The 15,464-nt window shown below is 41.5% G+C and overlaps 1 protein-coding gene across 1 annotated transcript; it reads left to right on the top strand.

Annotated features, from left to right (window-relative positions):
- Positions 1,795–15,464, top strand: RAB18 (RAB18, member RAS oncogene family). The gene is made up of 7 exons (XM_021387414.1): positions 1,795–1,976; positions 4,111–4,166; positions 9,555–9,616; positions 10,381–10,453; positions 12,019–12,137; positions 12,213–12,279; positions 13,731–15,464. Exons 1-7 carry the CDS (start codon positions 1,909–1,911, stop codon positions 13,904–13,906), a joined length of 621 nt encoding a protein of 206 aa, XP_021243089.1. The 5' UTR covers positions 1,795–1,908; the 3' UTR covers positions 13,907–15,464.

Raw genomic sequence — 15,464 nt, 5'->3', positions numbered from 1 at the left:
GAGGCAAAAGAGGCAGGACAGCAGATCCTGAAGGTGGAAAGTATATGGCATATGGTACCAGAAGTGTTTACTACATAAAAGAATGGTAACTGTCTTGATCCAGTAACCCAGCTGAAAGCAATTGCGCAGCAAAAAGTCTGTTCTGCTACAGAGCTGTGCCCTCTGAAGGCATCATGCTGACAAAAACAGCCACACAGTCTCACCTGCCTTGTGCAAAACGCTGATGTCTTTCATAGAATCACAGAATCACCAAGGTTGGAAAAGACCTCCAAGATCATCCAGTCCAGCCGTTTACCTACCACCAATATTCCCCCACTAAACCATATCCCGAACACCTCCAGGGACGGTGACTCAACCACCTCCCTGGGCAGCCCGTTCCAGTGCCTGAGCACTCTTTCGGAGAAGAAGATTTTCCTAATGTTTAACTTGAATCTTCCATGGCGCAACTTGAGGCCATTCCCTCTCGACCTATTGCTAGTTACGTGGGAGAAGAGGCCAACCTCCACCTTGCCACAGCCTCCTTGCAGGAAGTTGTAGAGAGCAATAAGGTCTCCCCTGAGCCTCCTCTTCTCCAGACTGAACAATCCCAGCTCCCTCAGCCACTCCTCATAAGGCCTGTGCTCCAGACCCCTCACAGCTTCATTGCCCTTCTCTGGACACGCTCCAGGGCCTCAATGTCTTTCTTGTACTGAGGGGCCCCAGACTGCACACAGTACTCGAGGTGTGACTACAAAACAGCCTCAGGCCTTTTGTGCAGGCTAAAGCCAGTATTTGGAGATGAAAAGATGCTGCCTTGCTGGCCTAGAAGCTACAACAAGGATAATTTCAGAGTCACATCAGACACACATTTAATTTATAGTAAAAGAGATTCACTCAATTACACGTGGTCTGAGGGATGTATTTTCTGTAATAGCAGGGTAGCCAGATTGGTTATAAAGAGACTTCCTCACTGCAATCGAACCAGAAAAATGTTCATGGTTTTTATGGAAGGGCTCTGCTGGGTGTGTTTCTTTGCGAGTTATTTGCAGCCTTGTTATCTTTCTAAAAGCTCCCTCAGGAATCACACAGCTTTCACTCCGTAACAGTGTTGAGGAACACATACTGCAAGCATATCCAGGGACTATTAGGGGCCAGATCTTCCTGCTTTCACTTTCATTGGTTTCATGATGAAGCGCGTTCAGAAAAAGGACTCAGATTTACCTGGAAATAAAACATTATTGTCAAAGTGTATGGATGTAGGAGCTGGGCATATCCACTGGCCAACCAGAGCTGTCAGCGGCATGCCCAGAGGCGTCCTGCTGGCAGGAGGGACATCCTGCCACAGATCCCCCGGCCTGCCAGCCCTGCGGGACGTAAGGGCCGGTGATCAAGCGCCCACTGTGTTGGAGGTGGGCCGACCACCCGTTCTCCAGCAGCTGCAGCGGGGATACCGGCAGCTGGTGGTCACCCTGCGGCTCAAGCTTTCTCATTCCCCTCTGCAACCCCAATATGGTTTCGTTTTTGCTACCGATTCCCGACAGCAGAAAGTGAAGGCTCACGGTCAGGCCTCTCTCCCGCCCCGCGACGTGTCCGGCACCAGCACAACACCCCCAAGCAACACCAACAGGGGAGCGCCGAATCCCTCACGCAGCCACCCATACACACACCCCCATCCCCTCGGCCCGCCCGCTAGAAACACCGACTCGACTCCCTCCACTCTGCGCATGCGCCAACCGAAGGGCGAGGGATGTTTTCCTCCTCCTCCCCCCCCCCCGGCTGTTGGCACACCTGAAGCGCATGCGCGGAGCAGGCGGCGGCGGGGGGGAGTGCAAAGGGGCGGTGGGGCGCGCAGGCGCAGGCGGTGCGGTCGCAGCCTGGGCCGGGAACGTCTGTCGGTCGGGGCCGGGTAGGGCCGGGCGTGCCGACGGGATGGACGAGGACGTGCTGACCACGCTGAAGATTCTCATTATCGGCGAGAGCGGCGTCGGCAAGTCCAGGTGAGGGGCACCGTCTCTGGCAGCGGCTCTGCCGAGGCGCGGGGCAGCTGTCGGCTCGGCCTAGGCCCCCGCAGCGCCGCGTTGGACACTCCGCCCCCGCCCCCGCCTCCGCCTCTGCGCGGCCTGGGCGCGGCCTACCGGGCCTGGGGGGCAGCTTCCTCGGCCCCTGCGGGCCGGCCTCGCTCGGGCTGCTGGCCTCCTCCTCTGGTATTCCGCCCGGAGGGAGAGTGGTGGTGTTGCTGTCTGACCCTGGCGGAGGCGAAGCCGAGCCGGGCCCCGACGCGGGGACTCGGGCCTCCCTGTGCCCTCTGAGCCTTTGTTGTCAGTATGGTGTGCTTACTCATGTTCGTGTTGCTTTGGGGTCAGTCCTTACGTGTACGTGTAGTCGCGCACACGTCCTAGCGCTGGAAGAGGGAGCAAGGGTACATAAATTACATATTGAGGTCTGTCTGCCACTGACTCTTTTGTCGATGTCCTCCTGGTGTGCTTTCCCAAGTCTTTTGGGGTTAGTGTTTCTCATCACTTTCGCATCTTTTGAGTAAGCTGCCTTTTTTTGTCTTTTATTTTTTTTCCCTTATTTTTTTGATAGTGTCATAGGCTTTAATAAAAGAAGTGGTTGATGAATGTAGGCCATCTGGGGATGTAGCACACTTCTGTTTATTATTAGTATTTTCTTTTTTTTTTTATGCATATAAACTCAATCTTCTAGCATGGCCCTAAGTAACCCATAAGTTGTTAATTGGAAGAAAAACAACAACCAACACCCTATTAATTATAAATCTGTTCGCCACTCCTTGGAGTTAGCTGCTGAATCAACAACCTTGTACAGTAGGCCTCTCATGACAGACATGACTTGAGATTATCTCAGCTAAAAGAAATTTACTCTTTTACGTGCAGACATGTGACATACAGTACGCACAAGTGCATAAACAGGCATTCAGAAATTTATTCAAAACAGAAGAGATAGCTGTCCCTTGACTAGAATGTGTTGGATGCTGAACTTGGGTTAGTCTGACGTAGCATGTGGTTGAAGTCCTGACTTCTCATCCAAATGTTGTCATACGCCTGGTCCCTGGGATGATGCTGTGCTTTCTAGAAGATGTCTACGTATGAAATAACAGCAAGATGAGAGATTGGCAGAGATTGGCTCTCAAGACTTCCAAACTGGTGGTTTTATTCTAGTAGCAGTATGAGGGTTCCATATTTTGCCTCCTTTAAGTGGGATTAGTTCTGGTTGTTACGAAAATAGCTGCTCTTAAATAGCGTCTCCCAAAAAGTAAACAAGGCTTTGTTTTGTTCCCCTAGCCTGGAAATGAACAGAAGCTGTCAGTCATAGCCAGCAGCTGTCTGCCACATGGCGATATTTACTCACCACAGATGAATAAGGTTACTGATTTTTTTTTTAAAAAGGGAAGTATACTGAGAAACTTTGTCTTGCCAAAATATTTACATTTGGTACAAGTACTGTGGCTTATGGGTACTTCTAGGCAGGACCCTACTACTGTAATGTGGGAGTAGATTTTGTTTGTATCTGTTTTATTGGTAGCAAACATCTGTGGATGGAGAGAAATGCTGTATGTGTTAAAGCTGTCATGTACAGAAAGGATACAAAACTGTCAAATGATCTAGAGCTATTTCTGCTGTTTAGTGTCTGTGTCTTTATTTCTGATGGGTGTAGTCCTTGTTGTTCCGCTGTATGCTGAATTCCAGGAGTTTTTTCTTGGATAAAAAGCTGACTTGGAATTTTCTTCCTGAGCTTACGGAAATACTCCGTGAGACAACATGAAACCAAAAGAATCTTACTTTCATTCTGAATTCTGGGAAAACAGGAATAGAAGCGAATCACCTGACTGTTAGGCAACCTATCTGACAGCTTGAGTGGCACTTCTTTCAGAGACATAATCTGTAATGTATGTATAGAAAAGGGCTGGGCTCTTCTGACACAGCATGGCTGCAGTATTATTTTGTTTCCTTCTTTGTTTTATATTGGAGGGTAATGATGGAAAAATGGGATGTATTTTTCTTTAGCTATGTAATCTTGCTATTGCTTTCAGATGTGTAATTTATAGGCTTCTGGCAAGCTGTGAATATGGTGCGATAGCTAACTTCTCATTTTTTTTTCCATTCCTATCAGCCTTCTGCTGCGATTCACAGATGATACATTTGACCCAGAACTTGCAGCAACAATCGGTAAGTATGTGCTGATGCTACCTGAAAAAAATTTACACCACCTGCAGAATAAAATAGTAGTTTGTTTAGACTTGCCAAACCGGTAGTGGAGTTCAGTCATGTATGTTGTTCTGTGAGGAAAGGATGATGTGGATGCAGTTCAGCATGTAGCAGTAATTGGTGTATTGTCTGTACTGGGCTGTAGTTGTCCCCTTTGTGATAAAATATATCCTTGGCTAGGAGACCAGATGGTAAATGTCACCCTTGGTGAAGGTGTAAGTCATGAGTATAGGTAGTGGGAAGCTCTAGTACAACAATCTGCCAATGTTTTCCAGCGTTTCAGGCTAAAATGGAAATGTAACAACCACCGTTATGTCTCCTACTGATTTATTTTCAAAGGAGCTATGAAGATGTTTGAATAGTCCAGGACTTGTGAGTAATATGATATTTGGGTAGCTTGAGTGCTAAAAATACTTAAGATTCTCTATTAGAGGATGTCTGCTTTTGCAACTTGAACAACACTGGAGCGCGCTAGGCAGTGTGTGGCTGCTTCTTTTCCTGTATAGGGAAGAAATTACAGTGTGTTGTTTTGTTTTTTTTTCTAGTTAATAATCAGTTCCTTGGCAGCTAATACTGTTGAAAAAAATGGAAGAGAGCCATGAAACTAGAATTGGGGAACAAAGAATTGAGATCATGACTGTGTTGGTATGATACCTTCCAACAGTGAAATTAGTTCTGCTTGTGGAAGGTGGTGTAGAATGCAGGATATACTGTGTAGAGAGTTGCATCAAGTTTAATTCTGCTTCCTTTGGCCATCTGTGCCACATTAATAACTGAAGTAATGGAAAATAAAAGTAACTTTTCCATACAATGTACTTCAATTCTAAGACTTTTTTTTTTTACTTTCTCTACAGGCAGGGTTTTGGCTGAGGACTTTGATTAGCAACAGCCAAATTTAAGGAAAACAATTTAATCTAAGTCAGCTTTGTCTATTTGTTTAAGTTTTCAATAATGTTAGTAAGATACAGGAGTACTTTTCATGTGGAGCATCGAGAAATGCAGTGATAATGAATTTAAAGCAAGAAAAAGGCTTAATAAGTAGTATTACTTGTCCGTATAGCTTCTGCTGGATGTGGCTGCCACCTGGGAATCACTGCTGTAAGCATATTAAGGCTGGGGAATGATCATATGCAAAGACAGTAAACAGGCATATGTTTCAAAGTACTGCTAAGGCTTTCCTGGTAATGTTGTATAACTTCCTGAGTAGGTGTCAGGGGTGGTTTTTTTCCAGCTGATATTACTGGTGCAGTACTGGGTACTGGCCCAATTAAAATCAGCATGCTGACCTTCTCAGAAACTCTAGGATTGTGGTTTTATTCTGAAGGCTTTGTAACTTCAGAAAAGACTGAAATCCACTTATGGATGGAGATATTTTCAGAATATCCCTAACCTAACTTCATTTATCTGCCTAACAGGGCAATGACAACATCTCTGAGTTGGTACTAAACTTGTAAATGATAGCTTTCATGTGCCATCAAGCCTGAATACAGTGCTTCATCACCAAAAGAACGATTTTAATTTGTCCCAGGAAGGACAAAACACTCATTTAAGCTGCTTCTGTTTTCTTTGACAAGTGTAGGCCATGAGGAAGTAATTGGTGGTTTGTGCATTGAGGATGCACATTAATTTGCTTGTTTAAAAAATATAATAAAAGTTCAGGTAGCATTGTGTCACTGCTTTCATCTTCCATTGTGTGATGCACAAATCAGTATTACATCAACTCAGTTCAGACCTAAATTTACTGAAATCTCTCTTTGTGGCGTGTGACATTTGATTGCTGGATAACGTGGAGCACAAATTTCCATGAACAAATGAAATTCCATTGCAAGAAGAGTTAGTCATGACGTAAGTTAATGTAAGTTATTGCTATCAGACCATGTAAAACGTCAGTCTCTGTCGTCTTGAATGGCCACAGTGAGCTCTCCCCAGAGCTGTCTTGTCTCCAGGCTGATCAAGCCCAGCTCCCCCAGCCTGTCTTTGTAGGGGAAGTGCTGCAGCCCTCTGAGCATCTTCATGGCCCTTCCCTGGACCCGCTCCACATCTCCCTTGTGCTGGACGCTCCTGAGCGCAGTGCTGCCAGCGGGGCCTTGCGAGGGCACAGTAGAGTGGGGAAAAAAATCTGGAGTAGATGGTGAAAAATCGTGATGTGATTCCTTCTCTTTGGGATGTGTCACACTGCACAACAGTTAAAGTTCCATAGCATGTTGTGTGAAGCACTTGTGGGATAGCACATTCCTTCGGCTTTTCTTTCCCCTTTAAGTGAAAAGGGAACAGAAACCGAGTTGTACTTGGTTTTTTTCTTTTAAGCTGCTGAGCTGTGGCATCTCCATTTTTGTGATGAATGTGTCAGTGGGATGCAGCCTTTCAGCTCTTCGGATAGGCTTTGTTCATAGAGACAAAGTGGGGGTGAATTCTTAAAGATCTGTTTACTGCTACATAAGGATAAATTCCAGATGCAAAATACTGGGCTTTGCGAGATGGTGAGAAGCCAAAATGTTTTGTGAATCTGTACTCGGATCTTCTCTTGGACTGATCAAACACTGTTTCACTTTGAATTTGGGGATGGAAGTCCTTTCTCTTGGGACTGCAGAGCATCATGCCTTTCCAAAATAGGTGGATTGACTACAAGTCATGTTATCTTTCAATGTCATCTGCTTATTGACTGCTGATTTGGTTGAGATGACCGTGGCTTTTTCTTAGAATAAAAAGCGAAGAGAGAATACTGGGTGAAGGCTTGGCTGCAGCAAGGCACATCCCTTTCCTGTTGAGACACAAAGAAATGTGATCTTTGTGTCTTGCACAAACCTACAGCTACTGGGTGCGATATAAACTTTAAACTGTTTGTTTGCAGGCTTTTTTTAATTTAGAATTTTCTAATAATCCCATGTTATTCTCAGGAGTATGAACTGACTCGGATAAGTATTTTGGCTTCAGTAGCTTCTGGAGGATTAACCACGTCCTGTTCTTCCTACCAAATTGTTGTCCTCCTTATGTTCTTTGGAGGCAAACTTGTCACAAGGCTTTATCTCATGGATCAGGCTATACCCCGCTATTTTGTGTAGTCCTCACTGCTTTTGCCTGTCTCTTCTTGCTTGCTTTTTGTACGAGAGACTCTAGATAAATGTTAAATGCAATCCTTGTTTCGTAAGTGAAGCAATGTATTGCATACATCTCTCTCCTAGCTTTGTAGCCCTCCTTGCCCTTGGAGTCCTGCAGCTCCCAGACGCCCAGCTTCTCAGTTACCTTTAACACAGATAACACGCTTCAGCTGACTTTGCACTTGGCATAAATACAGTATGGCATGGTGGCCTGAAAGCAGTGGCAGCATGAAAGGGACAAAACTATTTCTTGCAGACTGTAAGTCCCTAGTCTGCTGGTGTGTAGTGCTGGGTCTGTTTGGCTTGGCAGTATGTGTTGCCTCATGTGAGATGGTGTAGGACCGTGCTCCCTTGGTTTTGGCTGCCTCCTAGAGCATGGTGGAAAGCACTGTCAGCTTTCCATTGTCAGGGCTCAAAATGTCAGCTCATCTGCCAAGCTTAGAATGGACACTTGTTGCAGAAACGTGTGCATTTCACTGAGGTATTTACAGAACATAAATGCACTGCTTGTTCCATTTAGCAATTTTCTTGAGGCCTAAAGTTTTCTACTTGCCCTCTTCTATCGTGTTTTAAAAGATTTCTTGTCCATGTCTTGCTTTTCTAGAATATTTGATGTGTCTTAATCACTTGAAACGATATATCTAAGTGTGCTTTTTTCATCAGTCTATCATACATGGGGATTATTCACTATTTTAGTTTCTTAATTTACTCAAATTGCTTGTGCAAATTATAAAGGCTACCTCTTGATTTTGAGCTTATCAGCAAGGCTCACTTAAAGGTGCATGTGCACTTTCCATTACATGAAAATTGCAGAACAGGCACAAGACACTGGGTCTGTTAATGTAATGGGAGCTCAATAACCTGGCTTCAAAAGATGGTTGATGCTCTAAGAAAAAAGTCCTTGAAGCTGCTGTGATGTGCTTTGGATTTATGTGAAGCATCTGATAGACTCGTAACACCTACAGTTACAAATTTTGATGTCGGATTGGGAAAATATGTACTGTGAGCAGTCGGATGTCCTGGCTGAGCAGTGGTGGTTTTTATGGCTCAGGGAAAAAAATACGGCATTGCTGTGGAAGAGGAGGTTCTGTTAGTGTCGAAGTTGTTGCTGAATGCCAAAAAATTGTTGGGACAGGATGTTCTTCGGGACCACGTTGTGGCAACCTGCTATCCTAGCAATCTGCTGTGAACTAAGTTTTAAGAACTGGTGTTTAAAAGGTAAAAGGTTAATGATGGCAGTTCTGTTCTTTCTACATTACTGTAGAATAATGTGCTGTACTTGTGCATGGCATAAAGCTTTATATTACTGCTTAGTTGGGGATTAAGAGTCTTTGCCTCTGAAAAATGAGATTATTATACTTCATTTCAGGGCTACTGACTGGTGGGCAGCAAAATGAAACATAACTGTACCCGGCCTTTCCAACTCGCTTGTATTGCCATAGCCTTTAACTTTGTCCTCCTGCTGTTGTTGTGTGTAGCTTTCCTTCGACAAGTGATAGGCTCTTAGTTGCCATGAATTGAAAAATAAAAAGGAAAAATCCTCAGATGTTGAGGTTGATTATTCTTATCGACCATAGAGCTGTTACCATGATGTCTATCTGTTTCTCCATCATTGTGTGCAGTACTTGCGAGTCCCCAATGCTACTGGAATCCTTGTAAGAGGCATACTGCATGTTCAAATAATTTGGAGCTTATTTGACATAGTCGTTAGAGCATTTAGTGTCATCTAACATTATTTCTCATAGGGTAGAGGTCATGTATTAGATCAGTCCCTGTCTATGCTAGTCTACCTCTGTCTGTCCATGCTGATGGGACTTGATCAGATTGTTTGAGATGAGCTATTTGCTCCATTTCCCTGCCTTACTACAGCTTCTTTATTTTGAAACGGTGTTGTTCAAGACCAGTGAAGTGCTAAAGGAGAACATGTCTGAGTAATGAATTGAAAGTTAATCCATTTGAATTAAAACTTGAATACTTGTCATGGAAAGTGTACTTTAATATGGGAAATCTACTTTTTTCCCTCATTTTCATAAAATATTTGAGTCAATGGACTAAAATGTCATTGCACTTTTGTAAAAGCCCTTCAGTAAGACCTTTTGAGCGTTGAGAACAAGGTGTGGAAGTGACCAATAGAACTTATTACTGCTATCCAAGTACAACTTGTTTTCTCAGTTTGATTTTTTTCTTGTTTTCCATTTCAAAAACATCTGGATTATGTATTTGAAGGAGTAACGTATTTTTTCTTCTCCAGGTGTAGACTTCAAGGTGAAAACTATTTCAGTTGATGGAAACAAAGCTAAACTAGCAATATGGGTAAGTCAGTCTTGCCTTGTTTTTAATGTATTGCTTTGTTTCAGGAATGGTGATGGCTTGTGTAAGGTACAACTTGCATTGAATCATTTTGTATTAAATTGGAGGGCAGTTTGGAGGAGTGGGAGGTTTAATACCTAAAGTTACTAACATTTTTGATATGTGAAATCTGCAGTGTGTATACTGCTGAGATAGATTAAGTTACAGTATGTACTTTGACAGGGAATCGGCTCTCTTAATAATTCAGGGTTTTCTTGTTTTCTTTGCCAAGTTGTTGACACTTCAAATTTGAGGATGTAAGGTTGAATTTACTTTAAAACATACGGGCTTCTTTCAGCTCTGTCATGGAGCGTCAAATTGCACTTACCCTGGGTCTTTAGACTGTGGTGGTAGAAGTGAGGAACCTACCTCTGCCACAAGTTTTGATATAGTTTTGTTATAAAGTCTTAGTGTTGCAGCTATGTTTCTTTCTGGCTGGCTGCTGCCCTACTAGCTGTAGAACAAATGCTACAGCAGAAATAATCTAATTGTTATCCAGTTATTCACTGCACTTAACAGCTTAAATATGTTTCCTGGGACAGACTGCACAGAATCTAAGTTAATGTGAGTGATACAACAGAGGCGGGTATAAATTTGGTTATTCAGATTGTTGTATATGCTGTGACTTTGAGTCTTACATCGTGTATTCTTTAGAGGCAGAATACCTGAGAGCTAAAATAGATTCTGCTCAAATTCTGAATAACAGAACTTTGTGGATGGCTTTTTAGGATACTGCGGGTCAGGAGCGGTTCAGAACACTAACACCCAGTTACTATAGAGGTGCACAGGGTGTTATTCTAGGTAAGTACAACTTTGCATGCAATTTTGAATAAGTTGATGGTTTTCTCATGTATTGGAGTTATGAGCACCAACTTGGTAACCTTTCGATACTATCTAATTGATGTTAAAAGCTGTTGTATCTGTATCTATATATACTGTATGTATGCTAAATGATCTTGAGTTTTATGTCTGACTGCTGTGTAGTCACAAGTCTGAGAAACATGGATTTTGTATGAGTTCAAAAGCTGCTGCTTCTGAAAGGGATATCTTAGAACTCTTAAAAGCTTTCTCTGACTGGAGAGATTCTTGACTAAACTGTTTCTTCAGTTATTGCCTCCAGTCCAACTGCTTAATTTGGAATAACCCGTGCCATGAGATTTCGTGGTAGGTTTTGTTTTGTAGGTACCGTTTTCCAAGTTCCATTATGTTCCTGATATAGGAAGATACTGTCAAAGCATGTCTTGTGAAGTTCCTTAGTTGTTGCCACTGAACTTACGACTTAGCATTGAAAGCTTTAAAAGTAAGCAAGTGCTATTTGGGAGCTAGAAAGTTCTGTTGTTGAGATTAGCCCTCTGACTTTTTAAAATAATCCTCTACTGACTATTTCTTTGTCAAACAGCTTTCTAGAAATAAGACTGTTCTTGCAAGTGAAACTACTGGTTTGAGTGAAACCAACTGTCAATGCTCATGTACATATGGGGTGGGAGAATGAAGGAAAAAAGATTTACTTGTATATCATATAAAATGCTAAGTAATATGGAATGCTGAAGTGCTGAGGATTTAGTTGTCAGTTTACTTTCTTAGCTAAAAATGAGGAGTGACTGAAGGAATTGTGGCTGTTTGGTCTGGAGGAGGCTGAAGGGAGACTTTGTTACTCTCTACAGCTGCCCAAAGAGAGGTTGCAGCATGGGGGATGTTGGTCTCTTCTCAGGTGTCTTAGTGATAGGATGCAAGGAAATGGTCTCAAATAATGCCAGAGAAAGTGGTTAGGTTGGATAGTAAGAAGAATTTCTTCACAGAGCGGGTGATAAAGCATTGGAATGGGCTGCCCAGGGAAGTGGGGGAGTCCTCAGCCCTGGAGGTATTTGAAGTGTGTGGACATGGCATTACAGCACATAGTTTAGTGATCAGACTTGGGAGACAGTGTTGATGGTGGGACATGATGATCTTTGAAGGTTGTTTTCCAACCTAGATGATTCTGTGATTCTGTCAGCATAGCAGCAGTGTAGTATAAATAACACTGTTAGCAATCACAAGTGAGATGCTCAGTGCAGGAGGTCATGACATCCTCTAGGTGTATCTTGTATAATGATGTTAGTAAGTATCCTATATCTGTGGTTTGCAAACATAGAATTCTTTGAAGAATAATAGTCTCTGTGCTGTTAACCAGAGTGTCTAAACATAGCGTAAACAGTTGCTCTGTATTTGTATCAGCAGTGATGGGAGCTGGTGAATGAAGTGTAAACGGGAATCCTTGGGGTTTCTTTGGTTTTCTAATTCAAAAAACATAATTTTTTGCTCCTGTTCTAATGTAGGGTGTATTTGTTGGAAAAATATTGTGAAATAATATTACTTATATCTTTCAGTTTATGATGTTACAAGAAGAGATACTTTTGTCAAGCTGGATAACTGGTTAAATGAACTGGAAACGTACTGCACAAGGAATGACATAGTGAAAATGCTTGTTGGAAACAAGATTGATAAGGTAAACTTGGTTCAACCACATTGAGTGTTCTGCTAGTGCGTTTTGCTAATAATACATATCAATGCTGTCTTATAGGAAAACCGTGAAGTTGACAGAAACGAAGGTCTCAAATTTGCAAGAAAACATTCCATGTTGTTCATAGGTACGTTACAGATATTTGTAGAGATTTTACTTGAGTTTTTGTTACATGATGTAAGTATCACTTCTGTAGGACTGAATTTTCATACAAGTCAGCGATACTTGTCAGCCGCAGTAGGTGCGAAGATAAGTTATGCCTCTCTTCTATAAATCTGTCTCTAAATGTGTCCAGAAGTCTGGTTTAACTGTGAGTGAGTATGCTTGAGAGCTCGATAAGAATTAAGGGTGGAATACAGGATTGACTGTAGTTTGACAAAAACTATTTTTGCTTTGTAGTTCTGATTTCTTTTAGTTATTAATTTTCCCTCCCCCCCCCCCCCCCACTTAGTCCAGACCTACTTGCTGAGTTACTAACAGAAGCAAAATGAAACAGGGAAAACTGGTACTAATAGCCAACTTTCAGTATAGCACAAGAGCTGGTACTTGACAAACCTACAGTAGAGCTTGGACGTAAGAAGAAGTCTTGTAAATGGTGGGTGGGATGGAATGGTGACCCTCCTGACTGGAGGAAAGATGGTGGTCTCATTTTTCTGTGAATGAGATGGGTTTAAAATTAAATTAAAAATGTGTAGTGAATTGATTCTTATGCACAAGTTTGTTAATCCTTTCATGTAAGGATCAGCAAGAATTGCTTTATGGGATAACTCAAGTAGCAGAGCAGTTCATTGACATGCTCTGTGTTCCTCTGTAACGTAGATGTATTCCTCATCTACAACTAATAGCATGTCTTTGTCTAGCACTTCACATCGTTTTTGGCTTTAGAGTCAGATGTGAAAATGGAAGAAGCTCAGAATTGAGATGCAAGTTGTTAAGGGCATGGAATATAAAAGGAAGCATGAAACTTAATATACATGTTTGTCTGTGAGCTAAATATCTGCATGACTGTACTGAAGATCAGGGCAAGCTTTAGTGGAACTGAATAGTTACAGGTGGATTCTGTTTGCTCTCGTAATGCACCCTGTGAGCAGTGTTTTGTGGTTTTAATGAAAGAAGGATTCCTGAATGAAGTTACCAAGAATTCTGCTCAATGCACAAGAAATGAGATTCCTGATCAGTTTTTGTCAGAGTAGTTTTATCATGGAGGCTGACCCAGCAACCTACAGAGTATAGCGTCTTTTGCTTCTAAGGATAGTAGTAATACTACAGTTCTGGCAGCAGACAAATTTTCTAGACTTTCTTTTTTTTATTGAATTGCTTTCCACAGCAAAAATATGGAGACTTGCAGTGTGGATTTATATTCTAGTGACATTTAACCTAAAAGCTCTCTTAGTAAAGCAGCAGCTTAGTGGAAACAAAAATCTGCATACCTGCTAATTCTGATGCTGCTACATGTTGTAGAATGTGTTGGAGAAGTTGTAAATCTAGGTGGTAGGTTAAGATGTTCCCAAAAGAAGTAGTACTAAACTAATTATTGGAAGCTATACTAACATTTGACTTCTTTTGTCACTTTTCCAGAGGCAAGTGCAAAAACATGCGATGGTGTACAGTGTGCCTTTGAAGAACTTGTTGAAAAAATCATTCAGACTCCTGGACTGTGGGAGAGCGAGAGCCAAAACAAAGGTGTAAAATTATCAAACAAGGAAGAAGGACACGCAGGAGGCGCATGTGGTGGATATTGTTCTATGTTATAAACTTTGGGAAGCTTATTCTTTGCGTATTTAAACAGATAGTGACATCTTTCTGTAAATAATCCATTAAATGCTATTTTTAGGGACCTTGCAGTTTGCACATACTTGTTTTGTATCATGGCAGTGAACACTAGCAGGAAAAATGTTCTGCAGCTTTCCCAGTTTGAGAATGTTATGGTAAGCATGCCCAATTTGCAATCTTCAGGTTTTTATAAAGTAGCATAAATAATGTGCAAGAACAAAAGCATTAAAAGTTTTATGACTGTATACATCCATTATGTAAGTGTTCTAAACAAATCCATCTAACACATGCACATTACTACATTGTCTGCTTTCTGTCTCATTTTTAAATACTCTTGAAATTACAGAACTACATAGTGTACACAGACCTTGAAAACAGCGTAAGCTATAAATGTTACATTTCATCTCTTCTAGTAGATGCTTTTTTGATATTAAAAACAGCACGATTATACAGTTCTTAGATAAATGCTGGATTTTTATTTCAGCAGAGCTGTCAAAAATACAAATTGGCACAGGCCATAATTGATATCAGCACCTTCCGGAAGAGATGGCTTGAAAGCTTCCTTTGCAAAGCTGAGGGATGCCCCTTTTTCTTTTTAATCATCACTTCGGTTGATGGCTTAACTGGAGTTTTAATCCTGTGATATTTATACACTAAACTTGTGGTACTCTTGCACTCTAGGTTTTTATGATGCAGTCTACTCTAGACCTGCTGTAGAAAGTCTTCATTTTTGGCAAGGAGTCTAAATGGCCTCTTTGTTCTTTCATTGTGAATCAGTTTGCCACTCTTCAGTACAGATGCCTCGTTTTCTCAAATGTTTGTAACTATCTCAAACTGTAGCTCACTATGGCTGTGAAGATCTCTATTATGTCTGCTTTGTGTGGCTACCTGTTTGGAAATATAACTTCCTATCACAGACACTAAATGGGAAGCTCTGGGGCTACTGTATGGAAAATACTATTACAATGAGTATTCATTTGAATTAACTGTATCAAAGCCAATGGTTTGTTTCAGAAGACTTGTATAGACTAATAAATTTTTTTTCCACAGTATTCAACTTTTCTAACCTCTTTCTATTGTAGAGTTGTATATTTTCTAGCACACGCAGTTTAAACAAGGTCATTTCTTACAGAGAAATTACTTCTTATTTGTGAAGGACAAGACAAGGATGCTGTGTTGATTTTTATTTTTTTAATAGTCACTATAGTGCAATCAGTAACTGAACTCTTGGGCAACTTCTTGTAAATATAGTGAATGACTGCCTTTTCTTACTGCAAGGTTTTGTGTACACGTCAGCGTACATGATCTGTATTTTGCAGCAGATCTTGGCTGCTTCTGTTAAAATACACTTTTCTTCACATGGAAACTGCTTTCTATTCTGTTTTACACTTGCTTGAAGACAATATCAAAATTTGGAGACTTAACCACACTAGTTGTTTTTACCAAATATTGTATCTATAGTATTGTTGATGTAGTAGGATAATTTAAATATGTAAATGTAATTGATATTAAATACACATATGTTATATTGAAATGTTA

This window comes from Numida meleagris, chromosome 2 (assembly GCF_002078875.1).
Source record: "Numida meleagris isolate 19003 breed g44 Domestic line chromosome 2, NumMel1.0, whole genome shotgun sequence".
In the NCBI taxonomy this organism is placed as follows: domain Eukaryota; kingdom Metazoa; phylum Chordata; class Aves; order Galliformes; family Numididae; genus Numida; species Numida meleagris.
Note: the sequence above shows the minus strand (reverse complement) of the source record. Positions and strands in the feature narration are given on the sequence as shown.